The 21,719-nt window shown below is 36.6% G+C and overlaps 2 protein-coding genes across 4 annotated transcripts in view; one reads left to right on the top strand and one right to left on the bottom strand.

The window, feature by feature from the left end:
• The window catches only part of CERKL (CERK like autophagy regulator), a 50,980-nt gene extending 40,245 nt beyond the window's left edge, over positions 1-10,735 (top strand). For all 3 annotated transcript variants that reach the window (XM_054636671.2, XM_077181353.1, XM_077181354.1), the window contains exons 6-13: positions 3,391-3,465; positions 4,184-4,361; positions 4,614-4,682; positions 5,011-5,036; positions 5,120-5,228; positions 8,162-8,258; positions 9,458-9,624; positions 10,447-10,735. In XM_054636671.2, coding sequence (XP_054492646.2) covers positions 3,391-3,465; positions 4,184-4,361; positions 4,614-4,682; positions 5,011-5,036; positions 5,120-5,228; positions 8,162-8,258; positions 9,458-9,624; positions 10,447-10,528 — 803 coding nt within the window. In that variant the 3' untranslated portion in view covers positions 10,529-10,735. The remainder of the gene's footprint in view (positions 1-3,390; positions 3,466-4,183; positions 4,362-4,613; positions 4,683-5,010; positions 5,037-5,119; positions 5,229-8,161; positions 8,259-9,457; positions 9,625-10,446) is intronic.
• A 1,108-nt stretch (positions 10,736-11,843) lies between these two features.
• ITGA4 (integrin subunit alpha 4) overlaps positions 11,844-21,719 on the bottom strand; it is a 35,454-nt gene continuing 25,578 nt past the window's right edge. Inside the window, exons 18-28 of the mRNA XM_054636658.2 lie at positions 20,954-21,104; positions 20,150-20,248; positions 19,646-19,725; positions 19,220-19,306; positions 18,538-18,628; positions 17,644-17,751; positions 17,313-17,432; positions 15,812-15,931; positions 15,191-15,289; positions 14,863-14,982; positions 11,844-14,149 (exon numbers count right to left, since the gene is read on the bottom strand). Of these exons, the coding sequence (XP_054492633.2) occupies positions 14,057-14,149; positions 14,863-14,982; positions 15,191-15,289; positions 15,812-15,931; positions 17,313-17,432; positions 17,644-17,751; positions 18,538-18,628; positions 19,220-19,306; positions 19,646-19,725; positions 20,150-20,248; positions 20,954-21,104 (1,168 nt within the window). The 3' untranslated portion in view covers positions 11,844-14,056. The remainder of the gene's footprint in view (positions 14,150-14,862; positions 14,983-15,190; positions 15,290-15,811; positions 15,932-17,312; positions 17,433-17,643; positions 17,752-18,537; positions 18,629-19,219; positions 19,307-19,645; positions 19,726-20,149; positions 20,249-20,953; positions 21,105-21,719) is intronic.

The raw sequence follows: 21,719 nt of genomic DNA on the forward strand, positions 1-21,719 counted from the left end.
CATCAGAATTTTAGCTATGCTTGACTAGGAAGTCATTACATCACATTTATCTGTTTGGATGGGGGAGACATTAACAGCCTTATGAATATTCATGTTGTCTGGTTAATTAAGTTAATTGTACTGCAGAAGTGCTTGCACTTCCAAGGACAATTTTTTTCCTCTACAATTTCTGTTTGGTACCTTCATCAGTCATGACCTGCAGATACTCTGTTCTTACTGAGATGCTTTTGCACTTTTGGTGGGAAGGAGGTGGAAGGAAGTTGTTTGTAATGTCAGGAAAATCGGTTGATATTTTGAACAGGATTTCATTTTGGAGTAATAAAATCTTTGTTTCTGTAAAAAAATGCTAATGATAGAGATGCTGGAATTGTATGGATAAAACCTTTTCACATTAAATTGAGTAGCTGAAGTGAGAACTAAAAATGTGACTTACTAATGTGTGAGCAGTGCAAGTCATGGACATCAAAGGCTTTTAGTTCTGAAGTAATATGATAGCGTTCACGGGAACAGTTGTTATTGGTAAATAATATCTTGAGCTTTCATAGGGGAAAAGAGATTACTTGGGAGTATGAATAATGGCATTAAAACCATTATCGAATCACCATTTAAATAAGAAAGGCTCAGTTCCTTATTTTTGTATATTTTTCTACCTTGTTTATAGGCTGCATGTTTTGGGTTTGCTTGTTTGTTTTGGTTTGGATTATTTTGTCTGGCATCCTGCTTGTATAGGACTTAGTTAATAAGGCACATTATTCAGTCATTATTGGGATTAAAACTGCTGGTAGGCATGTGCTAAGTGGAGTTTTTAGAGAATATGATGGTGCTTGCTCCCACAAAACTGTGCTTGGCCTAGTTCTTCAACTTGTGGAAGGGTGGATGTGGTGCTTTTGGTTTTGAGCACAGAACTTGTTTTATCTTCCTCAGAGTCCTGAAAGGGTGGGATTTTGCCTTGTTTACTTCTGCAAATGTTAATGAGCTCCAAAGATTTAAGAGAAGGATGCAATTACTTGTGCCTATCCTGTTTAGTAGGAATGAGATTTAGGTCTCATTAAAGTCAGTTTGAAGATTGGTACCGACTTCAGCTGTGGTTGTTTGGTATCTTGCTGGCATCTGCATTGATAAATTACTCTTAAATCACGTTTGCAGCTTAAACTCATACCAAGCTTGATCTTCCAAACTATATTCCACCTTGTGCTCTTTAATTAGCTTGATCTTCAGTGAGAAGTAAAACATTTTTTTTAGAATAACAACGGCCCTGTCTTGACACGCAGGAAGTAAGCATGATGTGCCTGACTTGTAACAATCTGCTGCTTGTATGTGTGATTTCCTTTGTTTTGGAGACATACTCATAACAGTTGATAAGAGCTGTATAATGCTGATTGAAGGAAATATTTGAGTATTCTTAATTACATCTCTAGCTACCTTCACTGGCAAAGCAGAACTAGTTGGATCTGGAAGTTAAATCAAACATGAAGTCATTCAAACATGAAATATGTTGGGCATATACTTGTAGTATTCTGGGAAGAATTGCTTTTTAGGTCAAATGTAGGGGGTTTTGTAGGTTTTGGGTACTTGTTACCTTAAAAGATGTACCTCACTTCCTTCATATAGCAGGAACACAGAGCTCCTCTCTTTGATGTTATGACAGCTTTCCATGAAGTTCTGAATTACTTTCAGAGGCTAAGGTGCACTAAGGATGTAACAGGTGATCTGTGAGATTCCCAGTTACACTAAATTTTTTTATTTAGAGAAATTATTGGAAAAAAATCAAAGATATATATTCCCAAATAAGAATGGCATGATGCCTTTAGAGCTTTGTAATGATGTACATCAGTCTTGGCAAATTCAGGATTTTTTTCTACACTCTACATGACATAAAAACAGAATTTGAGGATAAGCAAAATTTTTCAATCTGGTACATTATGCTTCAAAGTGCTTATTTAAATATTGAGTGCCTGTTCCTTGACACGTGGTAGTCTTTTCCTTTCTTCCCTTCTTTCCCCTACTTAAGAAATACAAGTAATTCTTCCATAAAACTTAGGGCAAATTTAACATCCAGAATTGTCTATTTCTCCTATAGATTATTATCAAATAATTTTCTTGTTTCAATTATTTATAATTGAAAATCTATCTGAGCTCATTTTTATATCGAAATGTTAGGTTCTAAACTGTTCGTAGGTAATTTTTGTTTCTTTTAATTAAACTTTTATTGAATTTTTCATCCCTTAATTAGTGATATGAAGAAGTCAATATTCTGCCTGTTTGGTGGCAGGCCTTTATTTTTCCACACGTGAATTCTTTTGCTGCTTGGCTAAGTAAAGCCAGAAATGAGAAAAATAAATTTGAAATTTTTTAAAAACTACTCCTATTTAGGAAAGACACAACTGCTCCTTCTTCATGATTTTAAAAATAAATTTATATTCAAAAGTCAGCTGATGCACAGTATTTTATGTCCTAGGCATTAAAGCAGAAGAGCAAAATTTACATATATATCTCCATGTTTCTTACCCAGGCAAAGTGCCTTGAGATATTAATCACAACCAGTCATGGGCCTTCAGAGCTCTGCTTCTTTCTTTTGCAAACTGACAGCTGATTTTCCACTCTCTTTTTCAACTCTGTGCTGACATTGCCGGGTTTTGACTTTTTCTTCTATTTACCACCTGATTTATTCACTCCCTTGTCTCAAAACCTGTTCTTCTCTTCTCTCTGGTAGCTGGTAGAACGACTGGCTGCCAGCATCCAGGCAGTGACAGATAAAAGTGAGATGGATCAGTCTGGGTGCACTGAGTGCAAGTCCCCTCTTTGTCAGATGTCACATTCTGCCTGCCCTGTTTTTCAGTCATTGAGTTCTTACTTGTGAAGCTGATGTGCAGTAATTAATTTTATTCACTATTCCAAGAGTCTAAAATGTAGCCTGCAAGAAGCACAGCAGCTATCTTTGACTAGATTAAATATCATTTGGCTTGAAAAATGTACAGTTTTACACTGTCTGGTATTATTTTACCAACCTAAAAGTATTCCCCAAATACATTTTATTATAATCTGTCTCCAGTTCCTTAGTACAGCACTTGGGTATGTAAGAGATGATGATTAAGAAGATGATTTAAAAAAATCCAAGCAGGCAATATTTTGGAAAGCTTGTTTCTCCCACTGCTTTGTTTTTATGGCACTTATGAATGAATTTGCCAAGAAGATTTTATGGACCTCTGGAAGTTTTAAAGGTTTTAATTTAATACTATTCAGCATTTCTGCTGTTAACAAGAGAATTTATGGGCAGGCTTTTTTTTTTTTTTTAATATGCAGTAATTAAAAATGCTGTGTATGTTTGTTCTGGTTATTCTGTATCTCTCATGGTTTTTTACAGCTTTTTTTTTTTTTTCACTTTTACAGGTACTACAAATATTTTGGCCCATACTCTCTATGGTATTAAACATGCAGTGACTGCAGCACTGCACATTGTAATGGGTAAATATTTTTACATTTTACATTCACTTCCAGAATTTATAAATAATAAAGCAGTGTGTAGAAGTTTGTCATAACCAGTTGCTCGGTAAAGATAGCATTTTGCTGTGTCACTGTAACCTATATTGTAAGGCTTTTAAATCCAAATTATTCTATCCTGGTTTTAGCTCCAGGTGCATTTATTTTAATTACTAACAGTTTCTATAAGAAAGCTTTATTCATAGAAAAGCTGTATAATTTGCCACTGGGTCTGCACAATAAATGGGGTTTGAATGTGAAAATGTAATTATGCTAAAAGGGAAAAGTAGGTTGCTAGTGCAAACCTTATTTTTGGGTCTTAGAAACAGCAAATACTTTGTCATAAAATGTCAATTTTACTCTCAAAGCAGTCTTTATTTATAACTTATTTTAAGTTATACTTGAAATTGTGAAATTGATTGTTGAAAATGTGCATAGAATTAAGACCCTTTACAGTCTTATGAAGTAGCTGAATGTTTTACCATAGCTTTAACATTTTCAAGCATCTGAAATTACTATTTTGATAGAGTCTTAATTTTATCTAGATTGATTCTGGTTTTGATTAGTAAAATTCATTTCCTAGAGACAGGGAGGAGTCTGAAGGGGTTTTTGCCCAGCTAAAGTAGATGAAAAAGAAATGGTAAGTTGTGTGTCCTTTGAAATATAAATTTTTCTTTTCCCTTGTCTGTCTGTGAAACTTTAGGACACATCCAAGCAGTAGATGTGTGTACCTTCAGCACTGGGAGGAGGCTGCTGCGCTTTGGGTTCTCGGCCATGTTCGGGTTTGGGGCGAGGACGCTGGCTTTGGCAGAGAGGCACCGCTGGATGCCCTCCAGCCAAAGGAAGGATTTTGCTTTCATCAAAACCCTGGCAGATCTCAGGTATGCCAAGAGATGTTATTATTTTCTTGAGGAAAGGGAAATAATAAATCTCATAAAGACAGAGAGAGCGGTAGTTTATCTTAGTTGCAGACAGATTTAACTCAGATGTGATGTATATCCCTCTTACAAATTAAAGAGGAGATAAATTGTGTACACTCAGAATCTCCTAAAAAATCACCTTAACTTTGATAAAAGTGTGTCTAACAGTCAGAATACTGGTTTATATCACAGTAAATGTCATTACTTTTCTAGGCCAGAGGAATGTGAATTATCATTTCTCCCTCTACAAATTCCACAGGAAGACACTGATGAGAAGGACAGGTAAGTAGAACTGACTCAAGCAATTCCAAAGCTACAGAAATGTGTCTTTGAAGAATAAAATTGTACAGAATCTTTACTTTGTTCAAATTTAATCAACAGGTGATATAATATTAAAAAATATTTATTTTGACAACTGCAAACTTGTACATATTGTAAAGTGTTTCCTGTAGACTGTTATAGAGGATCTTGTTACAAGGCAGTTTTCCACTCAGTATTACTGATTTTTTTTTTCAGTTCCACTAATATGTTACTTTTTAAATAAAGTATATGTTGCTTAAATGTGCTACTGACTTTAATTTTTTTTACCTACATGCTTCCACCCTTTTAGAAAGAGGAAAGAGAGAACGAAAAAAGGTGAGTTTCTGCTTTTAGGATTTTTTAAAAGTGAACCATGGCTGATTAACTGGAGTAATATAGAATTACTCTGTTATATTTAGGTAGCAAGGATCAATGGCAGAAAATTCAGGGTCACTTCCTGAATGTGAGCATTATGGCAATCCCTTGTCTGTGTTCAATGGCACCAAGAGGCTTGGCACCTAATACGAGGTCAGTATGGGTTTAGAGAATTAGTCATGTCTATAAATTCTGACATCTTACCTTAAGACCTTGGCTTTTCCGAGAATATGAGCCTATGTTTAGGTAGTCTAGTCCCTCTGGACTGGGGGAGGGAACATAGACTGCAGCAGACTTGATAATCCCAGGAATTGTAATCAGTTTTTGGATCAGGCAAATAAGGTCAAGCAGTCTAACTAGAATTATGAGTGGATAATTGCTGTGATTAAATTAGTTGGCAAGTCTGACTTAAGTAGTAGTCATGGAGCAGTCATCTGTCATAGGATTTGGCTTTATGGGGAAACTTCACCCTTAGATTTAATTTTATTTTTTCAAATATAAAAGTGGCCCTTGTCTTCTGCTCTACAGCCAGCAAAAATGAAATATGAGTCTTTCTCATGTTTTTAAGGACTAAAGTTCACAGTTGTCTTTTTCTTATTATTATTTCTGTTTGATTTTCCTCTGAACTTGAGAAATGAAGCTTCTACATGCAGAGTTTGGGGAAACAAAGGAGTATGTAACCTGGTTGTTGACACTGACTCATTTTGCCTTTAGCTCCTTGTTGAGAGCCTGCTTTGTGCTGACCAAAGCAGTTCTTAGGTGGTAAATATTTGTACCTGTTGTATCCAGTTGGCAATTGAGCAGAATAGCAAGTACAGACTTTGCAGTTGTATGTACAAAATGCTCCCTCAAAAAAAGGATGCAGAGACTCATGTGAGAGTGCATGAATGTGTACCAAAAAACCCAAACACTCAGGGAAATTAATGGAATGAGTCTCTTTTCTTTCATTAGATTGTCACTAGCTGAAATTAGAGAAGAATTGATGAGGTATTTTTCTTCAAAATTACTGGCCTATTTGGTAGAATTTGACTTCTTGGAAACAGTGTAGAACCAAATAATTTATGATTAAACTCTCAATAAGAAGTTTTCTTTGCTCCCAGGGTCCCACTACTCTCACAGTCCTCAAGATAGTGCTCTGATGCTGTCCCATCTTAGGAACTTTGTTCTGCATTTAGTGTTTTTATTTTCCAGTCACTTGGAAAATTCTGATGAGAATTTTAGCTTTGCTTTCTCTTTCTATCCATTCTTCCCCATTTCTCAGTGACAGGGAATTTTGTGACATCTCCATGCAGTTATTGCAGGTTTGAATGAGCCAGTTTCTCTCCCAGTGTAGCTGCTCCGTGGATCTCCCTATTTTTTGGTGTGTGTGAGAATACCCTTTGTTCTTTCATCTCTTTTTTAAAATAATCTTGAAGTGTGGTCAGCTAGTAGAGTAGGAAGGGTAGACTCAAACAGAGCTTCCTTTATCATAGTGAATAACATATTGACTGTAAATCTCTTCAATATGGGAAATAAAAACATGGCACTGATTGTTAGAGACTCCAGACACACTATAGAAGGAACTCATGTAGGTTTCTTCTCTCTCCTTTTTCCCAAAAGGTTTCTGCCATGTGAAGACTTTTGAAGTGGGGTGCAAGCTTTGGCTGCTGCCTGTAACACCAGTTACACGGGTCTAAATTTGCAGAAATGTGTCCAGAAGATATATTTAACTGTCTGTGCTATGTGAGCCCTGTGGGATGTCTTTTTCACAGCATAGGTGTTGTGCTTCACTGCAGATGGGGCTTTTTAGAGAATTAATGAGAATTCTTAGTAATTTCTAAAGATGAAAGGCCTCAGTGCTGAATGCCCAGTAGTCTGCTGTGCCCTTTTATTGAAACAAATATGATAAGGAGGCAACTTTTTAAATGTCATCATCACTCTTTCCTGAATCAGCAAAGTACTGCTGTGCCAGGTGACTTGCTTAATGTTTATATAACAATTACCCTCCCAGATAGTGCTGTTACCATAGTCTGAGAACATTCCTGATGCAGCTGTTCAGGGGCTATCTGAACTATCCCTTTCAGGGCTAGTAGGCTGGAAGTCATTTTTTTAAACACACTTAAGATATTTTCCTAATAGATGCTGAATAAATAAATAAATAAATAAATGTGCAGAAGATAGGAAATACACCAGCTCTCTCCAGAAGGCAGTCTCAGCAGGGATTGCCATGTTCATCAAGTACTCTTGTTGAACACTGATCTGTCTCTATAACTCAAATGGGACTTAGGCATGGTTGCATGGATATTCCAGTTGTTAGTTTCTGTGCCCAGGTACATTCCATTGAGGAATGGGGGAACTGACACTGGCTCACAGTCTGACCCCAGTTCTCAAAGATGCTAAAATACCCATGGTGACTGAATACTGAGAGCCACTGAGCATCTGCACTGTGGGGGCTCTTTTTGTTTAATCTCTAGTACATGACTGTTTTAGCTCATACAAAACTCTTAGTCCTTGACTTCTATTTTGTTTTGTGAAATGTATAAATAGAACTGTACCAAGAGCTGCTATGAGAGTGTGAGTTGGAGATGGCAGCCTTTGTTAGGGCAGCATGGGTGTTGGTGGAGGGGGTGGGGGAACCCACCTGCACTGGGTCTGTGCTGGGGGGCTCCCATGCACCATGGCACTGTTTTCTGGGTGCAGCTCTGCCTCACAGCACTTACAGGAGCTGTTACTTGGTGCGGGAGAGAAAAGTAAAAAGAGAAGTTTGTGATCCCTAATGTTTAAAAACCATCTGTTAAGTAGAAAAGCAAGCTTTTCTTAGATTATATGTATTGTATTCAAGAAATTATGGCTATTGATAAAGAACTGCAAGTTGTTATTACAATGTATGCTATAAATACATTGATGCTGAATAACTTCAGTGCATAATTTATATTGATCTGTGGGGTGGGAGTCAGCAAAAAGACTTGAAAAACCATTCAGACTATCCTATTAATTTACTCTTGTAGGCTTTTAAAAAATTTTCTTTCTAATCTAGGCTATTGAAGAGTCTGCTATACTTCCAAATTAATGATGAAAGATAATGATCTTTTTGGTCTGCTTTTCAGGTTGAACAATGGAAGTATGGCTCTTATTGTGGTACAAAATACTTCTCGAACAGAGTTTATAAAGCATCTGAAAAGATACACCACTGCAAAAAATCAGGTACTGTTAATTTTTTTCTGGTGATTATAAAAAGAACAGTTAATCGTGAAAGTAGACAAGCTGCAAGAGTTAATGTTAGCATCCTCGTAAGGAGACTTAGCTTCCTGTCAGAATACATTAGCCCCTTTTTAGCTGATTTTTTTTCTTTTTTTAAATCACTAGACTAATACAGATTAGCCTATTTCAGTCCATCTGTTGTGGTTTAAATTGTGTTTGTGTTGTACCATAGTTTTATGGGTGGAAAGCCCTTCCACTACAATAAGGAAATGCATGCTGTGTCTGAATTTTGTGTAGTACAGAGGCGAAAAATGCAGAACTGTGGGGCCATCCCGCAACTCTGTCAGAAACTGGTAAAGTTGGTAATTTCAGCAGGTCATGACATGCTCTGCTGGTAGCAGTGGTTAGTGAGCAATTATTTTTAGCAGGTATGCATCCCATCTAGTTATATTTGCAAAACTGTATTTCAAAATTGTACTCATAATTCTGTCTTGGAAGAGAAAAATGAAGCATTCAAACATAGATCTTATTGCTGTCTAAAGCCCCACTGCATGGCCCAGGCACGCTGGTACTCATTCAAGTGTTCTGGGATTATGTGAAATCACTGTAACAGGAAGGTTTGGATTTGAATTCATCTACAGCCAAGGAGTTTGGGGGAGAGATGGGTGACAATTCCAGGTGACAGCACTAATGGCTGAATTGAAATAGCTTAAGCTTTCCAGGTATGCTTTTGGAGGAATGCCTTGCTTTTCTCTCTGCCTTTGTAGTTACAAATCAGACAAGGAGATGTGGGCACTCCTTTAAGCTTAAGACAATCATTTACTAGAACTCTAACTAGCCTGGTTTAGGACAAGATGACTGGTGATGATGAACAGAGCACAGGAAACAATCTGCTTGGACTTTCACATATTCTGAAAGTATTTGGTATGTGCAAAATATAACCCCTTACCTGCAGGTAGATCGAGTCCAATATAGGAATACAAATTGGACATGATTTTTTTTTTCTGAGGCACTATTTAGGATATAAACACCACATTAATATATAAGCACTAGCTGGAATATATAATGGCTCATGTGGTCAAAGCTTGAGTTAAATTCTCCTACTTAGAACAAAAAATGTGCCAGCTTTTTGATTTCAAGTAACCCATTTTGTTTTAAGCTATCTTTCATTTTCATTTGCTGTCTATCTGTGTTTGGTTTAGTTCAATTTTCCCTTTGTTGAGACCTACACAGTTCAAGAAGTAAAAGTACAACCAAGGCTTAAAAGTGGCCCTGATGCCAAGGAAAATGTGTGTCTGAATGCAGAAGGAAACTACCCTTGGAATATAGATGGAGACTTAATGAAGGAAGCATCAGAGGTTCATGTCCGGTAAGGTTCAGTGTCCCATTTAGGGACCATGTACCCATAACAGATTAGTGCTGCCATCTCAGATGTGTCACATCTCTGTAGAGCACAGATGGTCCCACAGTCAGGTGTTCTAAATGCTCCTACATAGAACTGCTTGCACTGCAGGGTCTGGCACTTCCACCATCGTTTGGGCCTCTGCCTTGGCTGCCTTGTGTTCATCTTTGGAAAGGTTTGTTGTAACTCACATGGCCTTTCCTTCCTGGTGCTTCATCAGCTTCCACTCCAGTTCTCTTCTTTCTTGGTACTTTACTACTTGTTTCTTCTTTCCTGCTACTTTACCCTTCCATTTCTTGGAGAACAGATGTACATAATGTGTCTCCATGAGGAGCTCCTTTTGGGACAAGGATTCCTACTTGGAAAGCAGCATGTGTAAGGTTAAGAAAAACATGTAGTTCTTCAATTGTGGAAAACTTAATGCTGCTTGAGAATAGTCTCCATATTCAGCTCTAAGAATGAGACTACAAATACATAGCAAATGGGAGGATTATCAGTGGAATTAAGGGGGCAGCAGCTCATTTTTCTGCAATGCACACAGGATTAGTTGAAGGCACACAGCTCAGAGTAAGTCTGGTATGTAAAATAAAAGGCAGATCATGTTGTAGGGTAGATAATATATTCTTCTAAAGATGAACCTATAGGAATTGTCAAAATGTAATTCACCCTGATTTATTTCCATATAAAAGCTTGTACATATTCATTCTCTTTGCCAACCTCAAAAGCAGCACACCCATTGCAAGAGTTGATGACACTTGATTGATAAAGTTTGACTTCCTTGCTTCCCAGGGTGCATCCTCAACTTATTGATCTCTATGGAGTGAATACTGATGACCTGGAGAGTTCCCAAGTGACGTGCAACTGCATATAGAAGGGACACACTGGAAATTCTGTAATAAAGAATTCTGTTCTCACCCCTATGCACAGCTTTCCAAGGTCTGGACTTGTACTGATGTCAGTTGTAGCAGAAGTTTAATTGCTAAGGGTTAGGGTTTGTTCTAATTCTAGGTTTAAATTGTTGTAAATTATATATTTTAGCAGGTTCTATTTAACTGTACTGAAGATGTTAGGCTTTAAATGAAAAAGTGAAAATTGATTGTATTGGTCTCTTACAATTTTGGGGTTTGAGAAGCATCCATCAGAATAGATGAAAATTTTTTTTATTAGTCTAGATTGTTTTAGACTGAGATACTTCTAAGTCTGCTGCTGCTATTTATGTTGTCAGGTAACTCAGTTCAGCACAGGGAAGAACCATACCTCTACTCACCAGCTCTAACTGAAGAATAGTGGCAAAATAAAAATATATGCATTTATTTTCTTAATCAACTGCTTCTATTTCTAGTTATGATTTTTTAATGTTGCCTTAATATATTTTCTCTCAAAATGTTTCTAATCAAGTAATATAAAAGAATATGTTGATGTCCATATGGGTTTTTTTTGTTAAAATGTATTTTAAAAACTGCTCTTTGTATAAAATTAGTATTTTCTCTGTTTAGAATTGAAATATTATTCAGCATTGTGTTTGCTGAGACTAAAGTTGTGATAAATAACTTAAGAGTTGACTTAAATTTTTATAATTTCCTTGTAGGGCATAAACATAATTTTTGAGTGTTTGTGGTTTTGGTAATTTACTTAACATTGAAGGCAATTATTTCAGAGGACAGCAAATGAAGACTGTATTTTTTCTGGGAACTGGCTTCCTTTGAGATGAAAGCAGCACCCGTGTTTTGGCACTTGCAGGACCATGGATAAACGAATGTTTTCCTGGCCACTCCTCTGGGAGCCGTTCAGAAGGCAGCGCACAAACGAAAGCTGCATTGGGTCAGGGCAAGAGTGAGCTGATTTAGGTGCTGTCTTCAGGAAGCAGTTGAGCATTATGTGGAATCCAGTCTTTGTATGAAGTTGCTAAATCAAGGGTTTAAGCCTTTGCAAGAGATATATAGCTACTATGATTTTAAATAGTTGTAAAAATTCTTATCTATGATAAATACACTGAGCACTGCAGGACTGAGCACTGCAGATGAGGATTTGGCTCCTAAACCCAAGCTGTTGCCTGTTGTCCAAGTTACAGGGAGCAGTCTCCACTTAAAATTCATACTCTATCCCATCAAATATTTTTAACATGCTAAGGCAATTCAGACTAAGCTTCTTTAAGTTGTTTAAAAAGGCATTCCAGCAACACTTAGTAGATTTAACTTATTTATTAAATGAAATTTAACAAAAGAATTGAATTTGCAGAATCAACAGCATTCATCTGTTTAACTTGTTTGAGGTTTTTTTAATAAAATGCAGTTGAGTAATACTTTATAATCTTGCCACCATCAGGACATTGTACATTCATTTTTTGTCAACCTGGTTTATAAAAGCTTCATAACTTTGCTTCATATCCTAAGAAAAAGCAGCCAACATATACATGTTAACAATCAAACCTGAATAGAAAGTGTACAATTTCCAAGGCATCATTATCACATGTACTGACTTATGTAAACTATTTCAAAGATAAATAAAATGCTTTTGTTTCACTTCCTTGCATTGTTTGTACTCAAAAGAACATGAATGCTTCTTCCAGTATTTGAGGTATATTTTTCACAGTATGCTGTAATGTCAAGCTAATTTCTGTTCAAAGGTTTTTTGGTTAAAGTGCAAAAAATATCACTAAAGCCATTTGGAAGGTAAGCATTTTTTTGCTAGTTTTCACACATATTTGCAAGAAAGTATTTAATTCTTGACATATTTTATTTTGCCTTTAAAAAAAAATATATGCACATTTATTTGTCCTTGCACTGTAGATATTAGAGGAAAACATACTTTGGAGTGATCCACATCTTTGGCATCAAATGAAGTGAAAGGAAGATACAAAATGGTCCCAAATACCTTTGGAATCTCTGGGCAACATGGCTTTTATGGCACCAAGCACTCTAGTAGCAGAAGTGCTTGCTGAAGGCAGTTGCAGTGGGTTTGAGTTTCAGGCTGGTTCCCACAGGATGGATGGTGCAGCTCTGAAGCATTTGTGCAGGTGACATTCCATTCTGGGTGCAGTTCACAAAGACATCCAAGGCCCGGGCCTCACTCTGTCCTTCCAATCAATTCTGTCACTGAAGAAGCTGAACGTTCTCCAGCTGCTCTGGGGAGCAAAGGAAGGTTTGTTTCCCTTGTGGCTTGTGCTGTTTCACCAAAGCTAGGTGGCAGTGCAAACTTAGCTAGCTGAAGAAACTTCCTGGAGTACAGAGCAGTGGTTTGATCCATGTTTCTGGGTGAGTCCTTTGCCTTTCTGCCGAGTGGCTGCTGAGGGTGCCTGTTTGGATGGTATTTATCTGACACCTTCCAAGAACCCAAGCTGCCTCTCCAAGTGACTTCCTCATTAAGTACTTTCTAAAGTACTTAATCTAAAGATAAAATTTGGCCCATTATGGATGGCAGTTGGTGTTTTTTGGGTATATGTGTCTCTCTGTTTTGTCAGCTGAAGTCTGTCTTTTTTTTCACGTTCTGGAAGAATGCCAGCACTAAATCCTGTAATAAGTACTATAGAAAAATCTTCAAATAAATAAAAATAAATACTTGCTTTAAAAAAAACCCCACATAGAAATAATTCATTGGAGAAGTCCAATACCTTATGGCAGCACTGTCTGAGGAAAGGATGAAACAAGTAATTCTATCATGCTTGCAAGTACCATGTTATGGATGGCTACAAATTATAATCTCCAATACTTTAATCTTTCTACAGCTGCATCTCCAGGCTACCCCACACAATTCCCTGCTCTGAATTCACCTTTGGCCTTCCTGGTTCTGGATTGCCTGGGTGTAAGTACCTTCAGTGATGTGGCTGTGCCTGTGAAGCCAAAGCTTACCAGGTTACCTGCAGAAGCCCAGAGCTTCTGAGAGCCGTTTTCTATGTCTGTGTCCTACTTACAGTCCTATGGGTTTGAGCTAATTTACCCTTGGTAAAATGCCAGACAGAGATGAGAGAGGATTTCTTCTTGAATGCCTGATCAAAATATTATTGAAACATTAAAAATGATAGAAAAACTCATGCTAATGCGTTTGAGATCTTACTTTCCAGGATTGGCCAAAATTATTACTTTCTACAAATACTTCCTTTTGGTAAGTAATTCCTGTCTTTATCTTTAGTGTTCTTCTGTCTGTTTGAAACCAGATATATATATACACCTATATATATGGCATTTCAAATATTACTGGGAGACTTCAGAACAAACTGGTTTACCATTTTCATATTAGAACAGTACTGTAAGGTGTATCCTCCATACAGTTCAAGGAAATAAAGCATGTTTTCTAAGAGCAAGTAAGTTCAAGGCTTAGGTTTCTTGTTGCTGATGTTTCTCCTGTGAATTAATCTGAATTTTAATTTCTTCATTTTAAAACCAAATGTTTATTTGCCATCTTAGTCATTTTTGTTCCCACTTTTAAAACTCCAGCTCTCTCTTCTGTTCACATCTTGAGGGATCGGGTTGTATTTCCTTTTGAAGAAGCCAATCTGAAATAAATAATTTGGAATCTGTTGTCAGCAAATCTTTGTCATCAAATCTAAACCATAAAAGATTATTTAAAATAAAAATGCCTATGTATGGCATTTATGAAGTATGGTATTTGCAAGTGCTTTGTCATACCAAGTAATCAAGTGTTACTCATCAATCAAAAAAGCAGGTTTGCTTTTCCTTCTTTTAATTTTTGGGAGGTGAATGCTCTCCTGTATGGAGTAAAGACTTGGGCTTGTGAACTTTAACAGTTCATGGAATCCAGTATTTTTAAAAATATGGTAATAAAATGTTAAATTTGTTTCATTTCTACATGTCCACGTAAAAATGATGGATAAAGAAAGTCTCCACGTAGGTAAAGAAGTTAACAATCTCTTAATCACTTGTCAGGGGATCTGTGTCCTTATTAGTTTTCTCTTTTACTTAGGCACAGGATTTTTTTAGTATTTATGTTGCAGTTTGAGATACCATATAAAACATTGTAAAGGGATTTGTAGTGTTGAGCAACAGAAAATGTAGAACATGCAGAAGATGAAATGAAATGAAAAAATAGAGAAATACTTTCGGAGAACCCCAAGATACAGGAGGAATTATCTTTCTTTAGAAAGGACAAATCATAATAACATGTTATTTATTCTTTAACCCAGATCCAAAAGTCCTTCAACAATATGAATTCCTGACTGGAAGCAACTAAGGAATACTAAAAACTTACCTTCCATAATATAAATGAAAGAACCAATAACAAGGTAACACCAACTATTAAGCTGAGGGAAATAATTAGCACAGTAACACGGTATTTTGGCTTTTGGTGGTGCACTCCTTCCAAATAGACCTGAAAAACAGAAAATAACCTTAGTGCTAACTGTTGGGGGTTTTTCCCTAATAGATACTAAAAACACTAGGAAAATTAATTAATTTTAAAAGTAATTAACACTATATTCATTGCTAGTGTATAGGTATGTATAGAATTCTACAATATTAATTGCTATTAGTTTTTCTACTTTAACATGTTCATCACAAATTCATAAGAGAATTCTTACATATGTAACTTGCTTGTCCTTATGTAGTTCAATAACTTTTGCACTTTTTTCTGGCCAGGCCATTGCTCTTACTTCAAACATCAGTACTGATGCATCATCCTGATCAAAAAAAAAAAAAAATCTATGTTTTAAAAAATAATTTTAACACACTGATTCCTGCCCAGCAAAAAATGATAGCACAGCTGCTGACATAACCAGAATCTCACACAAACACACAATAGTGCCTTTTTCTGAGCACAAAACAAATTAGTACCAGAAGCTGGAATGAAGCCATGTTGGATTTTACTTAAGTCCACATCCACACTGCTTTTCTTAGAAAAATACAATTATGAGTTGAAGTTAAATCCCCATCCTACATAACCCAGCCAGAATAGGCAAAGCAATACATACCATAAATATAAAGTGACAAACTAAAAGATGTATTTTTGGTTTTCATACATCACCTTGAGCCTTAGCATTGGCAACATAAAATCGGTTAAAAACTAGAAGATTTAGATTTAATCGTGTTTGAATCATGTTTCACTGATAGAAAACAAATACTAATACTTGAATTTATATGCAGGGAATACTGCAAATATGCCTTGAAATATTCCCCTCAAGTATGAAAAATTCATGTGTTACCATTTGTAGAAGTAAAGGAGTAGCCTCCAGATGCAAGTGAACAGTTGCTTCTTTTCCACTCTCCATGTTTCCCAGCTTGCAATGTATTTGTAAGCAAAGGCTGTCATTTTTCATGCAGTACTATACAAGGGAGGGAAAGATTAAAACTTAACTTAATCAACTATATAATCTTAAAGACAATAGAAACTGACTAAAAAGGATTCATGTTTATTCTTGAAAACTCAGGGTATAACTTGAGCTTGTCATCCATCACTGTCATTCCAGAGGTGCTAAAGGTACAGTAACAAGAGACCAACTTGATTGTTATACAAAACACATGTCATTTTTATTAAAAATTCAATTATTTTAAGACGGAAAAAGAACAAGTGTCATGATTTGTTTATATATTTAGGGTTTATTTTTACACTGTCATTCAAATTAGTTTTTATCAATAATGATGAATGACAATAATTCTTTGCTATCCAGTGCAAACAGTGTAATTGGTTGATCCTTACATTTGGACACTGACAACTAGCACCACTTCACACAGCTTTGGAGAAGACAAAAACACAAGGCTGTAGAAGATTATGTTTATTATATCTTTAACATTATTCTTTATCCAAGACTACCATGCTGAATAATGATTGGATATTCTAGTGCAGGCTGTATCTCAATCATTGGCTGATATTTCTTGTGCTTACTTAAAAGTCCCAAATTAACAATTTTCAAAAAGAGGTAGGGGTTTTTTGTTTGTTTTTGTTATTTTTTGAGATGACAGGTTAAATAATGTTGTACTTTATCAAAGACAAGGTGGAGGAAACAGATTTCTATGAGGACAAAGCCTCAGCAATGGAATGCTAAAATAGCAGTTGTGGTTTGGACTGTGTAGTGGAGTGCCTGACCTGCAGCAGGTCTGTGAGCAGGAACAGAGGGATGAGCTGGAACAGGCCACACATGTATGGCACTCTCCCAGCCTCCCGAACATTTTTAATTGCTTCCCAGCCAAATGTGATTTCCACGTATTTTGTAATTCTTGACTTCCATTAACTTGTATAGTCTTCCTTGGAATTCAGTTATTTTTAACATCTGGGTTTTTTTTTAACCTGGCTCCTGTTAGTTATGTTTGCTGGCACTGTTTTGATGAGGAAAAGACAATGAATATTTGATCTGCATACCTCATATAATTAAAATAAAGCCTGTTTTTCCCTTATGCATCATTTTCTCTTTGTTACTGAATTTCCTCTGCCATTCTGCTTGCCCACTCATTCAGTTCCATATCCCTCTGGCAGTTTTTTGTAGGTGTCTGTCATCCACCCTGACTTCAGCAATGTGTCATTAATCAACTTTCTCAGCTCAGTTCTCACTCTTTCACTGAAGTCACCTATGACTACCCTGAGCTTACCACAGGTGCCACCACACATCCTTGGAAGATGGTTCTGTGACTTCATTATATAAGATACACTCTTTTCTTAAGGCTTATTCATACAGTCATTTCCCACTGAAGCCAAAAGACAGAGCTTACCATGTGCCTCTTAGTAGGCTTTGAAAAGAAAGTGATGACATCCTTTAATATGTTTTCATTTTTTTCTGTTTCAGTACAGTCTCTGGGATATTTATCATAGGAGCAGTGTCCAGCTGTTGTCTGAAAATAAATATAGCATCATTATTAAAAATGTAAATTTTATTTCCAGAATTCTGAAACACATGGGGCTGAAGATGACCCTGTTCTAGTACACTCTGCTTCACCATAGCTAGGAAATCAAACACAGACTGAGGATCTACCTGACTTTGTCCTGCTTCTCTTTTTCATGGAATTCATACAGCTACTAATACATGAAGTAGCCTTTGCTTACCTTGATATCCAATGGGTTGAATAATTTGATGTCCCTGGGTGGAAAAGCATTTGGTATCATTATTTCCAAGGTGGTATTTGGAGACATGCTTGGTCCTGCACTGATAACCTTGTGGGGAAGAGGTGAGGAGTTCAACAGTTAAAACTTCAAGGGTAGCTATTCAGGGAACAAAACTGCACATATATAAATACATAAAACTGCACAGAATGGGGTAGCAGCTGCTCTGTGTGCTGTCAGGAAAGTGGATTGTGCTAGGAGTGTTAACATCTTGTTCATTCATTCCGTGGGCTTACTGTGTGGCACTTGGTGCCATGATCTAGTTGAGGTGTTAGAACATGGGTTGGACTCGATGATCTTGAAGGTCTCTTCCAACCTAGAAATTCTGTGATTCTGAGCCCTTCCCTCCTCCAGAGCTGATGAGTAAGTAGTGCTAATCTCTGATGAGTACCTGAGGTCATGCAGACTGCCTGCCAGGAGAGTATGCAAAAGGAACTAGGAGAGATTTGTGTCCCAACTCCTGCTTTTAATCCACTGAGGACAAATTTCATGCTATAGGTACTCTTACAAGTACAAGAAGCTCCTAATTCCTTTTTCTTACCATAATTCCTTTTCAAGTGTTTCTGAAAGGAAGAAGGGGCAAGTCAGAACTGCTCTACCATTTTCAATCCTGCTTGTGTTAGGAAATTTTTCTCTGATCACTCAGTGGAAGATTTGCCAGGCCAAAAAAAGTTTTCTAAGAGGGATTAATAGCAACTCCCCATTACTAATGCACAAAAATTACTCATGGTGCCCTTGTACTCTTAAAAGTTTCCTGACTGTCTAGACTATCATTAGATGCACTTAACATTAACCTTCAAAAGAAATATGACAGGGTTTACAAAGGAAAACTCTTACATGGAAAGTGAAGTTGATATTTTCCTTCATACATGTCACTGCTGAATCTTTCTCTTCTGATCCATAAACAAATGAGGTTGGTGACACAAACCTACAATGGTTTAGAAATTGTTATTAAACAGAATTCCTACATATCATTAGCATAACTTTCTGCTTCATGCTACCTCCAGTATGACTGGTTGTAAGAAAACCCCCAAGTTTGCTTTGAAGTAAATCTAGGAACATAGAGCAGAAATCATCTGCCTTTGGAATAGAAACCCTCTACATTTGTACTCTTTCCTCTGAAAAAGGCAGATGAATCATAAAAAGTCATAAATCCTCACCAAAGCTACACTCCATGAATGCCCCACAACAAACCCATATCATGGTTCATGTTAAGCAAGGAATCTGAGGATCTGCTATGCTCTGATTAAACACATCTTTCTGGAAGAGATATCCCCCTTATTAAAACATGTTAGTCTGTTCAGAGACAAGTTTGGAGCACCAGGGATACCAATGGTCTCACCTCACAGCAGTGGAAAAAACTCTTACAAGTGTCTAAGTCCGTGCCCAGGACAGCTGTGCCAACTCAGACCAAGGATTTTTTAGCTATGTCACACTTCTGCTTAAAAACTCAGTGAATTTAGAACAGTAACAAGACAACAGTTCTGTGATGTGCAGGTAATACCAATAGGGGACTCACCCATGAGTATTTAACTCGATCTCATATTTTAGAGGTATAGGTAAAGTCAGTGTGTTATCCAGCAACATGTTCCCATCTTCATTTTTACTACAAAAATGCAAAGAGAAAAATCTGTATTGAAGGCACCATCATAAGCTATACATTATTTCTATAAAAAATACTAAGCAGACCTTTCAGCTTAAAATTAAAATAAAAATATTTAATTGGCAACAACATGTCAGGCATTAATGACCTCCACATTTTTTACAGGTAGAAACCTACTTACTATTTAAATATCTATCACCTATTTTTTTTTTTGGAGTTTCTTTCTCTATTTGATTTGCAGCCAATTTACTTCCTTGCAATCCTGCTTTGCTAAGCCTTTCCAGTTATTTGTTTTCCAAAGCTAGTAGTATTTTTCATTGAGCAATTTTTATTAGACTTTACCAGGTAGCATTAATGATGATGTTGAGGTCCTCATCTGCTCTGGTTAATGAGCTTGCATCCAAGAGGAAACTATAATCCAGCTGCAGAACAAATAAAATTTTCCTTATATTAAATGGCAATGTAACTTCACAGAGTTTCAATGCAAATATTTTATTAAGCTAATTTAGAATCCCCTGCCCTAAAAAATTCAGAACTAAGGAAATACTTAATTTTTGTGTCTTCTAGTCCCTTTCTATTGACCTAACACATATGCCCATGGCATTAGTCAGCCCACTTCTCTAGAAGTCAATGCACAATACAAACACTGTTGTCCCTTAATGAATTATTCCAGGGAGTGTTTAAGCAATTCATTTAAAAGTAGCAGGAGAGATACAGATACCAACATGATAAGAGATGGTAGCTGGGAATGAAGAAGAGATGCAGAGATTTTTTTTTCCCCTCCATGAAAATCCTCATAACCTATTTTGGGTGTTTCTAAAGCTAGGAACTCCATTTACAGCTTACCTTTGAGTTGTGATCCACAAATAAATAGCCAACACTGCACTCAAGTGTCACTGCATTAATTTCTTTATCTAATACTGCACAGTGTATCTGTTTTTCTTCCTAAAATAAAGGACAAGTTACTAATGATTAAAATAAAAAAGGTGGGGTTTTTCTTTCAGACACTTCAAATTACATGGACACACTAAAATTGGGTGCTTTATATTTTCCTGAACCAGGTGTTTGTTATTTCACTGATGGCAATATCCAGGACACCCATGATCAGTTTAACATAATAGATTATATTGATTATTATATCAGTTACTTCATCTGCTTCTTGCTTTTACTGAAGCTAAGGCACATGTGCCAGATCCAGACCCACCCACGTTAAAAGCCAACTCACAAAGGTGGATCTGGGGGATTCTACATGGAAAACAATTATTTTTAAAAGGCAGAAATTAGATTTATGACTTTTTATAAGCTTGTGTATTTAGGAAATATTTTATGAGATCTTTGTGATCACTGAAAACATGACCATCAGCCAAAAAAACAGCTGTAACATCCTGAAAATATTTAAAAAACTTTTTTTAATTATTTATTTTAGTTGTTACTGAAATTATGTAAATCATCTGTATTGATTAAATTGCACTTGATTTGGGTAGCTAGAAGTCTAAGAATCGAAAAATTGATGCTTTGGCAGTTTTTGATGAAGGGTCATGGGTTCAGTATCTAAAGAAACTCAACAATTCGTAAATGGAATTTGAAAAACAACAGGCAGAAAAAGAAAAATATCAAAGGATTACCGTGTGAGAGATTTTTTTTCCTTACCAATTCTAAAACTCGAATGTAATAAAGACCTTTAGGGATCTGAACACGGAGGAGAGTTTCATATGCATCATCTCCAACATTAAGCAGAGAAATGTTCAACAATAAAGTCTTCACACTTCCAACACCAAGGTACGTTTTCTTTTCATGAGACCTATAAAAATAATTATAATGTAAATGGAAAGTAATTTTAGAAACAGCCTGTAAGCAAAGCTGCTCTTTTAGGTAGTTTCAGTTGGTTCTGAGAAAGCTCAGCTGGAGATGGAAGGTTTTACTCAATTCTCTGACTAAGGTACGAGACAGTTTTGTGATGGTCACCCCTTAAAGGCTGAAGTGGTTAATGAGAGAGCAAGGGAATTGTCATCAGCCCAGTTGTGCTCCTGGCCTTTGCAGGACCAGCCCTTTCCTCTACAGGCCAGAATAGCAACGTGTCACTGCTCCAGTACTTTCAGACGTTATTTGAACATTCACTCTTTGCACTCAAATGTGAGACTGAGTTAATAGGAAGAGGGGCAGAGTGAATATGCCTCTCTTATGATCTGTGTAATATTCTATATTCATGTTACAAGTACAGACACCCTGTCGGGGGCAGAAAGTAAACTTCAGCTTGACATTAAAGTTTAATTAAGACTTGCAGAAAGGGTGCCTAGAAATAGACATTTATCAGATATTCTGGCTTGAAACCAAAGCATTAGTCACTGAACACCTTTGGGAAAGAAGCTGGCACTTACAAAAGCAACAGAAGGCAAAAGCACTGCATAAGCAGATA

Source organism: Agelaius phoeniceus, chromosome 7 (genome assembly GCF_051311805.1).
Source record: "Agelaius phoeniceus isolate bAgePho1 chromosome 7, bAgePho1.hap1, whole genome shotgun sequence".
NCBI classification, from domain to species: domain Eukaryota; kingdom Metazoa; phylum Chordata; class Aves; order Passeriformes; family Icteridae; genus Agelaius; species Agelaius phoeniceus.